The sequence below is a fragment of the Crocuta crocuta genome, unplaced genomic scaffold (genome assembly GCF_008692635.1).
Source record: "Crocuta crocuta isolate KB4526 unplaced genomic scaffold, BGI_CrCroc_1.0 scaffold115, whole genome shotgun sequence".
Taxonomy (NCBI): Eukaryota; Metazoa; Chordata; class Mammalia; order Carnivora; family Hyaenidae; genus Crocuta; species Crocuta crocuta.
The window spans coordinates 8,039,745-8,054,621 of NW_027530575.1; the positions used below are offsets into that span (position 1 = coordinate 8,039,745).

Below are 14,877 nucleotides of genomic sequence, written 5' to 3' on the forward strand. Positions count from 1 at the left end.
GGCCTTCCCCCTCGAAGACTCCTCCCTTCTCGTCCTGCGGGCCCTGCCCGGTCACTTCGGCGTCCCATCCCCTTCCAGATTCCCCGCAGCGCTGACCGCCCAGGAAGGCCACGCCCCTCATCGCCGCATCCCGTTCGGGCCCTTTCAGCAACTTTCTTGCAGCCCCAATGCCCAGCCCCCTCTGCGCCACGCCTCAAACCCCCGTCCTGGCCCCGCCCCTCGTCCTTCCCTCCGGGCCCCGTTCTTCTCCCTCCTCTGGGGAGATCCCGGCTTACAAGGCTCGTAGTAGTCGTATACGGTGACCTGCGCAGCCTGCAGGAATTCCGCCTGTAGCATCCTGTGGACCCGGAAGCCCAGCACTGTGTTTTCCTCGTGGGAGAGCTGGGGGAAGGGAATCCTGTCCGAGCTGACCAGGGCCACCGACCATGGGGCACTGACCGCAGGGCCTTGGCCATCACCACTGACAATGTGGCCCTGCGGTCTGAAGAGCTGACCTCAGACTGTATGGCCCTCTGGCAACACTGCCCAGGGTGCTGACCGTGGGTTCTCCGCCCACCGGCTGGCCCACAGGCCTCTGGAGGAGGCCACCCCGCCTTCCTCACCTTCTCCAGGTAGAGGACGACAGTGCTGTCGCTGGAGCTCGTCTTGGTCTCGTACTGGAAGGCGTACATCTCCACGTCGCTCGTGAGCTGGCGCAGAGGGTGACGGTTGCAGGTTGGCAGAGACCCCATCCCCGTCCCGAGGTCCCCAGCTCTAGGAGCTCTAGTCAGTGCGAAGTAACTCTCAGAGCTCCCAGCCCTTGCGCCATCAACGCCAGTGTCAGGGAAACTGAGGCACCATCAGGGCAAGGACTTGCCTAAGGTCATGCAGGGAGACAATCAGAAGTGGCCGCGGCTCCTGAGCATGGGGCACTAACCTGGGGGCCTTGACCCCCGTGCCCACACGGGGAGTGTGGGGTGTTGCTAGGGCACCTCCACTCTGCTCAGCAGTGGGCAGGTGGCACCTCCATTACCTGTTTGAGGTCATTCTGGTTGGGGTAGAAGCCGGTGAGCAGGGAGACCTCCATGATGCTCATTGTGGCCTCTCGGTTTCCCTGGAACCTGGGGATTTCACAGCTCAGTCTCTCTTCACTCTTTTCCCCCTCTCTCCCCGTGCTCCCCCTGCCATCATCTCAGGTCTGAATGAGTGCAGTCAGTAGCCTCCTCCTGGGTCTCCCCGCTACTCCTCTGCCCCCAGCAGCATACAGCTTTAGCAAACAGGAGTCGCACGCATTGCCTCCCTGCTTAACAATTTTAGCAGGCGCCTTGTCTCACCCACGCACTTCACCCCCTCCAACCCCAGCCTTCATGTGATTGCTCTTAAGCCCCTCTCTCCTGCCACTGGCCCTTGGCACATGCTGTTCTCTCAGCCTGGAGTCCTCACTCCTCTCTCTCTCTCTGCCCTGAAACACCCTTCTCCCATTTTTGTGATTTCCACTGATCCCTCCCTCCCTCTGGGAAGCCGTCTCCAGCCCATGCACCTGATGATTCCCTAATTCGCCCTCCTGTGCCTCTGTGGACCTCTCCTTTGCCACATTTAATCACCGTTGTCATTCTACATTGATTCTGGATGATTATTTGGTTATCATCTGTCTCCCCTAATAGACTGCAAGCTTCATCAGGCAGAGAGGGGCTGCCTTGCTCACAGCTGTGCCCTCAGTTCCTAGAACAGAGCCTGGCATTCAGTAGGTGCTCAACACATGTTTTTATCTGGGGCAGACCCGGGTGCGGGCACTTAAGAGAAAGAGCAGGATTGGGGTGAGGGCAGGGGTGTCTGGAGAAGATGGGGGAGGGGAGGGCGACAGGCTTGGAACCAGTTCTGGGCTCTGAGACATGGAGCACTCACTGTGGGGGAATCCAGCCTCCCAGAACAGGGCAGGTTGGGACACAGGATTGGGGAGCAGGGTGGTAGACAGGCATGGGAGGGAAGGGGAGGGGAGGGAGGGCAGGATGGGAGGTAGGATGAGGGGCATGCATGGAAAAGCAAGCTTGGCTGGTTCTCCCTCTCCACTCAGTACACAGGGAGAGCCAGTAAGGGGTCTGGATACTGGGAAGTGAGGCCTTCCTCCTGGCCAGCCCAAGATCCTGGTGCCCTGACCTTGTCTCCATCCGGAGCTGGAAGGTCTCTTCCCCCTTTTTATTATCTGCAAAAAGAAGGCAGGAGTTTAGAGGCTGGAAAACACAGCCTCCTGGGTTCAAATCCTGGCTCTGCTGTGTGACATTGGGCAAGTTGCTTAAGCTCTCTGTGTTTTAGTTACCTGAACTGTAACTGAGGAGCATAATATTCCCAGCCCAGCCGGCTTGTAAGGATTTAATAAGTTAATACAAGCAAAGCTCTTAACACAGTGCTTTATCAGTTCTTTGTAACTGTCAGTTACTATTACTATTATTACTAATACTATTGCTACTACCACTATTATTATTATTCTATTTTTATTAAAAAGTGTGGCCCAAACCAAATCCTTGGTTACTTTCAGTACCTAAAAGTCCTGGGGCTGGTGAGGCTTATTCCTCTCATCCCCACAATGAGCTCCCACTGGCGGAGCCCTGTCTCTTCCTTCCTGGTACCCCAGACTAGGAACTCTAGAATCCCATTTCTGATCATCTCCACAGCCCACCCCCACCCCAGTTCAGCCCCCATCATCTCCTACAGTGACAAGTGCAGTCACTTCCTCTCTGGTTTCCCAGCTTCTGCCCTTGCCTTCTACAGTCTGTGCCGGAGGGGGCCTGTGCAAACCTGTGCTAGCTCACACCCCTTCTCTCAGAACACTCCATGGCTCCCACTTCACTGTGAGCAAAAACCAGAGATCTCACCATGGCCCGCAAGTCCCTGCACCATTTGACCCCTCATCTTTCCAACTCTTTCCCCTAAAACCCTACCCTTTGCTCCTCTGTGGCCACAATGGCCTCTTCAAACCAGGTGAGCTCATTCCTGCCTCCAGAACTTTGCACCTGCGGTTCCGCCTGCTTGGAAGTTATTCCCTCAGATCCTTCATGGCTCATTCTCTCCTTTCTTTCATGTCTGAGTTCAAATGCCACCTCCTCAGAGAGCTTTTTCTGGACCTCCTCCAAGTGTGTATCATCTTTTCCTACTTTATTTAGTATGGTACTTACTATCACCTTCTGGTGTGTTATATATTTATTTTTTATAGTGTAGATTGTTATAAATAAATAGCAGGAGTATAATGTATTTATTGTTGTATTATTGTTTGTCTTCACCTACTAGAATGTGGGCTCCAGGAGAAGGGATATTTTTCTTGTTCATGCCTGTGTTGCCAGGGTCCAGAAACAGAGCATGGCACATAGTAAATGTTCAACAAGTATTTGTTGAGTAATTGAAGAAGGCAATACATGTGCTTACTGGGCTTCCCAATAAATGGGAATCCCTGGGTCTAGGCTCACCTTCCAGGGCACTGAGGAGAGTCACATTCAGGTGGTATAGGTTGCACGTGTCCTCCCAGGACTCTGGGGACCTGTAGTACACGGTCAGGATCTGCCGGCGCAGGAAAGGTGTCAAGGACCCTTCCCAACCACTCCCTTCCTCCCCACTCCAGTCCTCACCTGCGCAGATTCTGCCCCGGTGGATAATTCACTTCAAAGTCTGCCCCTCCTCCCATAATTCCTGGGTGCGTGACCAGAACACTCTTTAGAATCTAGTCCACCTCGGTATAATAGGACTTTCTTCCGTGACAGAAATAGTCTCTACCTGCACTGTCCATATGGTAACGACTAGCCACATGTAGTTATTGGCCACTTGAAATGCAGCTAGTGCAACCGAGGAACTGATTTTTTAATTTTACCTAATTTAAATTTCACTAAGGCTCATGGAGGAGTGTGACATGCCCAAAGCCACACAACGAAGTCAGAGATTCAACCGCAACTCCATTGCCAGAAACATGAAAGCAAGCTGCCTCCAACTTAGTGAGCAAGAGATCTGCCCGCTGGGCCACAGGGAATGGAGCCAGAAGATATAACGGAGCTCCTGGATGTTGGGTAAAGGGTAGAGCTTTCCTCCAGGCATTGGAAGGCATGCTGGAGGCAGAATCTTCCTTTGGAGAGCAAAGAGGCAACCTTCAGGAAGTCCACGTGGGAGGGGCAGACAGGTCCAGAGATCTCTGGCTTTTATTTCTCCTGGCTCTTGACTTATAACAAGTGGACATTTCTGAGTCTCTACTTCCCCAACTGTTGAATGGAGTCCATATTTTTACCAGCTTTCTACGGGCAGGCTTTGGGGTGTCCTTAACTTGGTTCCTAGCAAATAGTAGTGCCCGAAATGGTAGTTAAAATTATTACTAATTTTGATCTTGTCTTCTGGCCTAGACTGCCTCTATTTCTACCAATGGCAGGGAGCAGGGAGGGGAGTGTGGGGCTGGGCTCCAGTTAAGGATCTCAAGGTGGGACACCAGACTTACCGAGATTGTGCCTCTCCCACTGCCACTGGCTTTGATCTCTAGATCGTCCTGGGCAGAGAACTGAAAGGAAGTGAGAGGAGAATTTGAACATGGAGGAAGTATCGAAACATGGCTCAAATGCAATGGGGTTGGGGAGGAAAGCATGCAGGGACACTGAGGTCTCTGTAACTTCCCTAGCTTGGGGTCTAGTGACTCACTGCTCAACTGTCCTCATGTAGATGGTTTTCCTTTTCCTTTTATAAACATGTATTCATTTTTGAGAGACAGAGTGTGAGTGGGGGAAGGTCACAGAGAGGGGCAGACACAGAATCTGAAGCAGTCTCCAGGCTCTGAGCTGTTGGCACAGAGCCTGATGCAGGGCTCGAACTCATGGACTGCGAGATCATGACCTGAGCTGAAGTTGGATGCTTAACTGACTGAGCCACCCAGGCGCCCCTATTTTTCCTTTCTGAAAGAGTATTCGTGGTGCCCACACTGTCACAGATCAACTACAACTGCCAACTCGGGCTGAGACCTAGTGTACATCTGTTCAATCTGTCTACTTCACAGTGTCTCCAGAGTCCCTTGTGCATGGAACCACCACAAGACTTCTCTCCCTGGCATCTTTGCATCTACTCTTGTTTCCATCATACATTCCTTCATCAACCAGAGAAAATTTTTACAATTTCGCTTCCATTCACATCACCCCTGATGAAAACCCATTAGCTATTCTCAGAATACTTCTGCCTCAGGGCCTTTGCACCACTGTTTCCTCTGTCTAGATATCCTCTAGGTTCACTCCTTCCTTAAGGCCTTTGCTCGAATGTTACCATCCTGGTGAGCATGTCCCTGGCCCTCTTATCTAAAACTGCAACTCCTTACGGTGCCTGGGTGGCTCAGTCAGTTAAGCATCTGACTTTGGTTCAGGTCAAGATCTCTTGGTTCCTGAGTTCGAGCCCTGCATTGGGCTCTCTGGTGTCAGTGCAGAGCCCGCTTCAGAGCCTCTGTTCTCCTTTCTCTCTGCCCCTCCCCTGACCATGCTCTCTCTCTCTCTCCCTCTCTCAATAATAAATAAACATTAAAATAATAAAATTGATGGGGCGCCTGGGTGGCTCAGTCAGTTAAGCGTCCAACTTGCGTTCAGGTCATGATTTCACCATACGTAAGTTCGAGCCCCACATAGTGCTCTGTGCTGACAGCTCAGAGCCTGGAGCCTGCTTTGGATTCTGTCTCCTTCTCTCTCTACCCCTCTCTTGCTCGCACTCTGTCTGTCTCTCTCAAGAGTAAATAAACATTAAAAAAAATTTTTTTAAATAAAATAAAATAGCAACTCCTTGGGGCATCTGGGTGGCTCAGTCGGTTGAGTGTCCAACTCTTGATTTCGGCTCAGGTTAGATCCCAGGGTCATGGGATAGAGCCAGGTGTCGGGCTCTGTGCTGAGCATGGAGCATGCTTGAGATTCTTTCTCTCTCTCTCCCCCCTTCCCCTCTCCCCTGCTCGTGCTCTCTCATAAATAAATAAATAAATAAATAAATAAATAACATGGCAACTCCTTGATGTACCCATCTCCCCTTTCTGCTTAATTTTTTTAAATGTTTTATTTATTTCTAGGAGAGAGAGAGAGACAGCGTGAGCAGGGGAGGGTCAGGGAGAGAGGGAGTCACAGACTGAAACAGGCTCCAGGCTCTGAGCTGGCAGTCAGCACAGAGCCCGACGCGGGGCTCGAACCCACGAACCGCGAGATCATGACCTAAGCGAAAGTCGGACGCTCAACCGACTAAGCCACCCAGGCGCCCCCCTTTCTGCTTAATTTTTAAGCTATAGAACTTGCCACTATTGAACACACTACATATTCTACTTACTTACATCTCTCTATTGTCTGTTTCACCCATTAAAACATAAATTTCTACAGGGAAAGGGATTTTTTCCCCCCTGTTTTATTCATGGCTGTATTCCCAGCCTCGCATGCAGTAAGTGCTCAATAAAGATGGGTCAAAAGATTCAAGATAAAGATCCCCTCTTCCATGGAGTAAGGTCATGGAGATTACTTTCCTCCTCACACTCAGGGTATTTTCTCCTTTACACCCACTTCTTTTCCCTATGTCCAGAAAGCTTAAAATAGAATATACTTATTGTCTTAGTTTCTTTCTAGAATGTAAGTGTCGTGAGAACAGAGGCCACAGGTCTTTCATAATGCAACCCCCTTGCCCAGGAGAATGACTGGCACAACAGGTGCTCAGGAAATGGTGGAACAGGTGAATCAATACATTGACAGTATAGACATTGATTTGAGATAACCTTGAAGAAAGAGATTGGCAGGGACATGACTGGCCTCATCCCCAATGCAGACTTCAGGTCTGCTCCTCAGTGCCCTACCTTTGCCGACCGCTGCTGGTAGGCATTGTTCTGATCGATGATCCACTCCAAGTTCAAGGCTCTCTTGGGGGCGCTTATCTGGACGCGGAGATCCTGGACATCCTCAAAAGGGACAGCTTCACGGAAGCGGGTGAGGGCCTCAAGGGCCACTACAGTCGTCTAGGTGTTGGGATGGGGCTGAGTATCAGCACCACTGATGGTGCGCAGAGCAACAGTGAGTGTGGCAAATCAGCACCACGGGCAGCTCCTTCCGGTGGGCGAGCCTCGTCAGCACCTCGGCTAGCGCCCCTCCCCAACCCCCTCTTTCCAGAGGCCCTGGTCACCTGGGTGGACTTGAAGCCTCCGCCTAGCTCCCGCTTCTCCAGTAGCCACTGGGCAATGGCGTGCGTCTCTTTGTAGCGACGTAACTCTAGCTTCTGCATCAACGCATAGGCCGTGGCCTCAATGGTGTACAGGGAGTTCTTATCCAGGTGGTCCACTGGCCAGTGGGTTTTATCTGGGAGATGGATGGCCACTCTGTCCCCCAGAACCGGGCCCATCTACCCAAACCTGTCCTCTCCTGTGTCATCTGGCCCAAATGTTTTCTTTACGCGAAACTCTTTGAAGGGGCATATGGACATTGTATTTTCAGAACACTCTAAGAGACGGGGACTCTAATTATTTAGAGATGTGGAGATTAAGGTTAATTGAAGCTCTTCCGAGTTCCATCAGTTCCGTGCTAGCAAATTTTTCTAACTCCATTCCTCTTGACTCGAGTAATGGAGTGGATGGGATAAGGGCCCTTGCGGATGAGATGTAGACCTTGACCATGTCAAACACTTCCCCAGTGCAGGGTATTTGCACATCCCATTCTATTAGCTTGGAATGTGCTTACCGTTCACACAGGCGGGCCTTCTCATCTTTTATTCCAACTGAAGAGTCCCCTTTTCACAGAGCCCTTCCTAGTTCTCCAGTCCATTCCCCTCTCCTCTCACCATCTCCCACCCATCTTTCATGCTATCATCTCACTACTTGTATCAATTTGTAGTCCTCTATTGATGTGTTTGGCTTCTGTTTGCTTTTCCCCAGGGATGGTGGGATCTTTGAGAGCAAGGACTATATTAATCTTGTTTACCTTGGTTTCTTGGCGTCTGAGCTCAAGAGTTGGCACACCATAGATGCTCAGTAAACGCTAAGTGATGCATCACGCATTGCTGGATTGCAAATCACACAATCCCCCACCCCCTGCCCCCCATGACTGTGGTTAACAAGCAGTTGGTTAAGTAGTGGCCCACACTCACTATGGCTGGCAAAGCTGTCCAGTCGATCATTGGCTCGGGGGCTCTCAGTGAGGGCCAGGGCATAAGAGACTATGGCTACGGCAAACGTTGTCTGAATTTTGGGAAGGCGTTTCTCCAGGAAGCTACGGGCTCGCTCCATGCTGGCAGTCAAATTCTAGAAAGTCAGAGAGAGGAAACTAAGTGGGGAAGCTTGGAGGACAGGGGTCTGGGAGTTAGAAGAGAGGAATGCACTGCGAGGGATATGAGGGTGGGGAACTTCCTGCGGCCAGAGGGTATAGAGGGCTCTGAAGAGCCTGACCTCCCCTTTGGGTCTTACCTGTATCTTCTGGCTGCACAATTCCTTCCCCTCATGTAGGGCAATCAGGACAAGAGCTGTGAGGGATGTGTCTGCTTCAGAGCCTTGGTAACCACCCTGTGGATGCAAGATTACCCATGATCCCCCAGTGTCTTGGGGAGACTTTCCCCAACCTCTCATGCATGACCTTGACAAGCTCCCAGGTGCTCGACTCTGGACTGGAGGATGCTGAAAGCAGGATGAAGAGAGAGGAAGAGGAGGAACCACCCTGAGATCTGTGTGTGTGGGGTCTGCATAACTAACCAAAGCCAACAGCCACGGAGGGTGATGTGCTAAACTCTACACTATCTCCGAGCACTCTTTCAGCAGCTCTATGTTCCCGATGAGGAAAGTGACAGTCAGAGAGGTGGTCTCCCCATTACTGGTAAATGACTGACTTAAGGTTCAAGCTCCTCTTTAGTCTGCTAGCGCTAACTTCAGCATCTGTACCGGGTTGAATAATGTCCCTCCCTCCCACGAAAAAAATTCTTGTCCACTCAGAACCTCAGAAGATGATCTTACTTGGAAATGGAGTCTTTGCAGATGTAATTAGTTAAATTAAGAAGAGGTCATACTACTTAGAGTGGGCTCTATCCAGTGATGAGTGTACTTATATATAAACACACAGAAGGAAGGTGGGCAAACGAAGATGGGGACAGAACTTGGAGGGTTGCAGCTACTAGTCAAGGAGTTCTAAGGACTTCCAGAAGCCATCAAGCTAGAAGAGACAAGGGAGGATTCTCCCCTAGAGCCTTCAGAAAGAGCATGGACCTGCTAATGCCTTGATCTGGGATTTCTAGCCTTCAGAACTGTGACAAAATAAATACATTTCTGTTGTTTTGAGCCATCCAGTTTGTGGTACTTTTTAGAAGAGTCCCAGAAAATTAATTCCCACCCCACAGTCTCTTCTTCCTGCAGTGGCCAAAGAAGCCTGTGAACGCTTGAATCAGGTTGTGTCCCTTCTCAGTTTGGAACCTTCCATGGCTCCCATCTCACTTGAAGGAAAAGCCCAAGTCCTCCATGAAGCCCAAAAGGCCCTGTACATTCTGTCCCATCCCCTCCCTCACCTCCGCCTCCTCCTTTTCTCCTGTTGCTCACTCTGTTCAGCCACAGGGGACTCCTCACTATTCCTCAAACATATTGGGCACGTTCAGTCTCAGGACCTTGCACGTGCTGTTCTCTCTGCTTGGAACACTGTTCCCTGTCTACATGACTTGCTCCCTCACTTCCTCACCTCCTCAGGTCTGTACAAATATCATCTTTTCACGAAGCCTTCCAAAATTATCCTCCCCCATCACCTTGATTCCCCTTTCCCTGTATCTTTCCCCATATCACTTCTAACAAGACACATCATTTAGGTGTCTATCATGCTTATTGCCCGTCCTTCCTCCACTGGAGTGGCCACACCACGAGAGTGGGGATTTTTGTCTATTTTGTTTGCCCTGGGTCCTCAGTGCTTAAAACAGTGCCCAGCACACTGCAGGTGTCTAATAAAAGTTTGCTGGTGGAAAGAAACTCTGATCTGTGAGCCTGTGAAACCTGCGTATCTGTTCTCTGTATCACCTTCCTGTACAGCATCTGGCTCCTTTGCACACAGGCCTCCCAACTCCCTAACTCCCCCCTTTCCTCTGGGGACACAATCTGTCCTCGCTGAGTTCCTGCATTCACTCAGAGTTTTATTCAACAAACATTTCATGGCTATGATAAACCAGACCTGCTTACCTCCCTGGAAGGACTCACAGAGCAGAGAAAGCAAATCCTGAACAGACTATTTCAAATCCTGAGACCCCCAGGGCCCTTTGGATTTTAGGACATGGCATCTCTCCTCCTTCTCAGGCCTCAGGACAAACGATCCCCTTCCCCACTTTGGGCTCTGGTCTCTTCCTTTTACTCAAACATTCCAGAGCCTCAGGGCCTTTGCACATGCTGCTCCTTTTGCCTGGAGCCCTCTTTCCCATTCTTCTCCCACCAACTTTTTTCCTTCTTCAGCTTGCTGCTTTGCTGTCACTTCCTTTTGCAAGTTCCCCTGGTATTTCTTTCCCATGGAACTTAGCACAATTGTGATTTAAACAATGGCTGGTTATAATTATTTGGTGAACATCCATCTTCCTCCCACACACCAGCTGGCTGCTAAGGTCTTGTTTACTGCCACTTCTCCCCTCTGTCTAGTACAAAGCATGGTACTCAGCAGTTGCTGGATAAATATCTGTTGAATGAGTGAATGACATCCCTACTGTCATAGGTACAATAACAGAGACAGGGCTGGTATTCAAGGGAGACTCCTGGAGGAGGTGGGTCTGAGCTAAATCTAAAGAGGAAACATAGGGGCGCCTGGGTGGCTTAGTCGGTTAAGCGTCCGACTTTTGCTTAGGTCATGATCTCACGGTTCGTGGGTTCGAGCCCCACGTCGGGCTCTGTGCTGACTGCCAGCTCAGAGCCTGGAGCCTGTTTCAGTCTGTGACTCCCTCTCTCTCTGACCCTCCCCTGCTCACGCTGTCTCTCTCTCTCTCTCCTAGAAATAAATACAACATTAAAAAAAATTAAAAAAAAAAAAAAGAGGAAACATAATGTGGCCGGGCAAAAAGAAAAAGAAAAAGGGATGAAGTGTGGCGATTCCATGCAGAGAGGGCCTTACAAACAAGAGGACCTGAGATCAGGGAGTAGTGAGGGGTGAGGCTTGGTAGGAGATACAGGAGAGAGGGATATAACAGATAGATGCTGTCACAGACACCTGGGAGCCACGGAAGGTGTCTGACCGGGAAAGAGATGTCCCAGACTGTTTGAAAGCTACTTCTGGAAGCTGATGTGGAGGAACACATGGTAGGGATGGGTGTGTTGGTTGGGGGGCCGAGAAGACTCAAGCCCAGGGGGAAGAGAGCCAAGAACCGGAGCCTTTTCCAAGTGGGGGTGAGAGAGATGACGTCCCGGATATGCCCAGCCTCTTTGACATTGTAACAGAGGGCAGGGTGGTCCAGAGCAGAGGGACATGAAGCTGGGTGCCGGGCCCTCGCCTTTTCCTGTTCTCGTTTTACCTGTCAGCAGGTCAGAGGCCTGAGATTTGCCTATCAGTGCCCAGAGCCCTGGGTTTTGTTCGAGCAGCCCGGGCAGGGGGGCAGTGGGCACCTGCATTGATGCCATGATGACGGGGCCCTTCTCCAGAAAGTGCCCATCTTCCGCCTGCCTTTGGGTGATGATCCAGTTGGCAGTGGCACAGAGAGAGGGCAGGTCCACAACGCTGGTTGTCATGGTCGAGTAGGTCAGGGCAAAGACACGGAACACATAGCTCGTGAGCCTGTCAGTGGGGGAGACAGGGCGGGCAATGACTGGGGATAGTGGCCAAGGGGATTCTAGGACGGAGGCATCTACACTAAGGGGCGGTCCGCACAATGGACCCCGCTGCTCCACACTGAGCCTTCCTTTGCTGCTCCCCAGGTCTGCAGCACGGACACTAAAACTCGCTCCGACATTCAGACACTGACTGTCTAATCAGGTGCTCTCAACAATAACCTTCAAGGAACACCCATCACCATCACCCCCAGAGTTACCCCCACACCGTCGACTCCCAGGTAACCTTCAGGGAATACCCAAGTAGCAATAGCTCTGGCCGGAAGGCTGCCTGCCCCGAGACCCTGCTGCACGGGTGCTCCTGGGGTCATCACGGCGCAGGCTGGTCCCTGAGCTTCATTCAGGACGGTGCTGGAAACACCAACGTCCTCGTCCTTACCAGGTGCTTCCCGGGTTTCCCTTCCTGGTGTGGTACGTGCCGTCTGCACTCCGGTGGGTCAGCATCCGGGTGTAACCTGGAGACACAGGTGGAGGAGGACTTTCAGGGAGATTAGGTACTTGGGTGTGGCTGTGAAGGGGAGTCAGTTATCAGACACAATCTGGGGGCCAAGGAATGGGTGTGACTTGGGGGTGCATCACATCTGGATGTGACCGTACGAGGGGACTGGTCTAGGTGTATCAGGAGGTGGCTGCAGGGCCCAGGTGTGATCGTGGGAGCCAGTGTGCTGTGTTTCCTGGGAGGAACCTGGGAAATCGCCCCATCGGGGGCCTCTGGGGAAAGGTTTGACTAGGAATTGCTCAGAGGGATTGTGGAAGGTGAAACCCAGGGAAAGGGGTAGCCTGGGGGCCACTACCTGGGACTTTCCTTGGAGGCTGTTTCTTGGCCCTAAACTAGGGGTGTCACTGTGTCTTTGTGGCTTAGGGGAGTCTACTCTTGGGTATAATCTTGGAGGGGTATCTCTTGGGTGCATTGAGAATGCTGCTACTTGAGTATTACCTGAAGGTTGCTTAGGGGTTTATGGTTTGGGTGTATCTTTGCAGGTGACAATGTCTGGGTGTTACCTGAGGGTAATTGTTGAGAGCACCTGGATGGAGAAGTGGCTTCTGAGTGTAGCTGGGAAGAGGGGTCAGTGCCCAAACTAACCTGAGGGTCTCTGTCTGGGCATAAACAGGCATGTGCATGACTGATTGTTACCTGGGACATTTGGACATAACCTGGGAAGGTGTAACGGGGAGGCCACCACCTGGGATTATTCCAGAGTTTTCTGCTTGGGGGTTCCCTAGGGGTGTAACCCAAGGCATGGTGCTGATTGAATGTAACCTAAGACAGTGGCTGGGTATAATCTGGAGGCTGCTGCTTTGGGGTAAACAGGGTGTCTATTGTCAGACTATAGCCTGGAAAAGGGGTCCAGATGAAGGAGTATTGTAGGGGGTCATTGTTTGGGGGGCACCTGGGGGACTTGGTACTGGGATATAATCTGGGAGGTGAGTCAGAGTGTGAATGTTCTTGCCTGGGAGAGTCCCAGGGGACTGCCCCCAACCCTGGAGGCACCCCAGCCACCCTCCCAGAGAGTCCCACTCTCATTGTGGTCCCAGGAGGGACCCCCCTCTCACCAGTGATGATGTTCTTTACCACCTGGTCCCTGAGTTCCACTCCAACCTTGCCCCACTGGCCAGTGGCATCCAAAAAGCGGGTCAGGATGATCACAGGTGCCAAGGAGCTCAGCATCTGCTCAGGGCAACCGGTCGGGACCCTCAGCAGCCGCTGTGTTTCTCTAGGTGTCAGGGTGCCCAGGATTGTCTCACCAAGGATGTCCCCTATCAGGTGGACAAAATCATCTCAGGAATGACCTAAGCCCCCATGGCTCCCTGATGACCCCACACGGGCACCCCAGCCCCTCCTCTCCCTGTGTCTGGGTGGGCCTGGGAGGACCCAGCTCCATGGTTCCCCACCCTCTCCCCCAGGAGGCATCTCTGTCCTAAGCACCTTGGACACTGACAAACACTTCTGCCTCTGTATTGGGCACCTTGTTCAAAAAGTCCTGTCTTGGCACCACTTCCGTCTGGGTCTGACCTGGGTTGAACAGACACAACCTTTTGTGACAAGCAGATTCTGGGGCTGGGAAGGTCAGGGTGTGCAGAGCCGGGAGGAGATTGGACTGCCCGCCTGGCCAGACCCCCTCATTTCAGCCCCTCCCTCCTTCCTGGCATGGCCCCAGGACCCCATGCTCCCCCCCACAAACCTTGGGGGTTCAGGAAGATGCTATGGGATATTTGCTGTATCTGCCCTCCTGCCTGTGAGATACAATGATGAAGCAAGTTAAAAACAACAGCAACGAGAATAGTAATGACAATCACAGTGACAGTAGGAAGAGACATTGGTTAGCTATGAAGAGCACAGACTCTGGATCCTAAATACCTGGGTTCAAATCCCAACCCTTCTGTGTCCCAGCTGTGTGGCTTTAGGCAAATTACTAACTCCTCTGTGCCTGAGTTTTCTCATTCATAAAAGGTTCCTACCTCATATGGTTGTTCTGATGGCTCAATGAGTTCCTAATCTTTTTTTTTTTTTTAAGTTTATTTATTTTTGAGAGACAGAGTAGGAATCAGGGAAGGGCAGAGAGAGAGAGGGAGATACAGAATCTGAAACAGGCTCCTGGCTCCCAGCTGTCAGCACAGAGTCCGACACAGGGCTTGAACCCATGAATGATGAGATTATGACCTGATTTGAAGTCGGATGCTTAACCACCTGAGCCACCCAGTTGTGAAATATAAACATAAATAATTTTTACGTGAAATATAAATAATTTTCCCAGCTCTCTGGTTCTTCATGTGTGTGATGATTATCCCCATCTTGCAAATGAGGAAACGAAGGCTCAGAAAAGTTGAGTCAGTTCTCCAACGTCACATGGCAGAGACAAAGCTTGAACCCAAGTCTGACAACAAAGTCCCAAAGTGGGGGCTCTGTGACTGAATTTTCAAATCCATCCTTTTGTGCCTCACTCCGATCTGAGAGGCCTGATTATTTTTTAATAACATTTTTAGTGTTTATTTGTTTTTAAGAGAGAGAGACAGAGTGCAAGTGGGGGAGGGGCAGAGAGAGAGGGAGACACAGAATCCGAAGCAGCTCCAGGCTCTGAGCTGTCAGCACAGAGCCCGACGCGGGGCTTGAA

General features: G+C 51.3%; 1 protein-coding gene and 2 long non-coding RNA genes across 3 annotated transcripts in view; all 3 read right to left on the reverse strand.

Annotated features, from left to right (window-relative positions):
- LOC144234650 (complement C3-like) overlaps window positions 1-3,777 on the reverse strand; it is a 9,691-nt gene extending 5,914 nt beyond the window's left edge. Inside the window, exons 1-6 of the mRNA XM_077767980.1 lie at window positions 3,745-3,777; window positions 3,441-3,531; window positions 2,137-2,182; window positions 1,013-1,100; window positions 603-689; window positions 276-381 (exon numbers count right to left, since the gene is read on the reverse strand). Coding sequence (XP_077624106.1) covers window positions 276-381; window positions 603-689; window positions 1,013-1,100; window positions 2,137-2,182; window positions 3,441-3,531; window positions 3,745-3,777 — 451 coding nt within the window. The remainder of the gene's footprint in view (window positions 1-275; window positions 382-602; window positions 690-1,012; window positions 1,101-2,136; window positions 2,183-3,440; window positions 3,532-3,744) is intronic.
- A 673-nt stretch (window positions 3,778-4,450) lies between these two features.
- Window positions 4,451-7,191, reverse strand: LOC144234541 (uncharacterized). Its single transcript, XR_013336011.1, has 3 exons — window positions 7,129-7,191; window positions 6,806-6,964; window positions 4,451-4,510 (listed from the first exon to the last, which is right to left on the reverse strand). It is a non-coding gene; the product is annotated as an uncharacterized LOC144234541 (long non-coding RNA).
- A 6,288-nt stretch (window positions 7,192-13,479) lies between these two features.
- LOC144234540 (uncharacterized) lies at window positions 13,480-13,991 on the reverse strand. Its single transcript, XR_013336010.1, has 3 exons — window positions 13,948-13,991; window positions 13,692-13,778; window positions 13,480-13,522 (listed from the first exon to the last, which is right to left on the reverse strand). It is a non-coding gene; the product is annotated as an uncharacterized LOC144234540 (long non-coding RNA).
- Window positions 13,992-14,877: the final 886 nt, after the last annotated feature.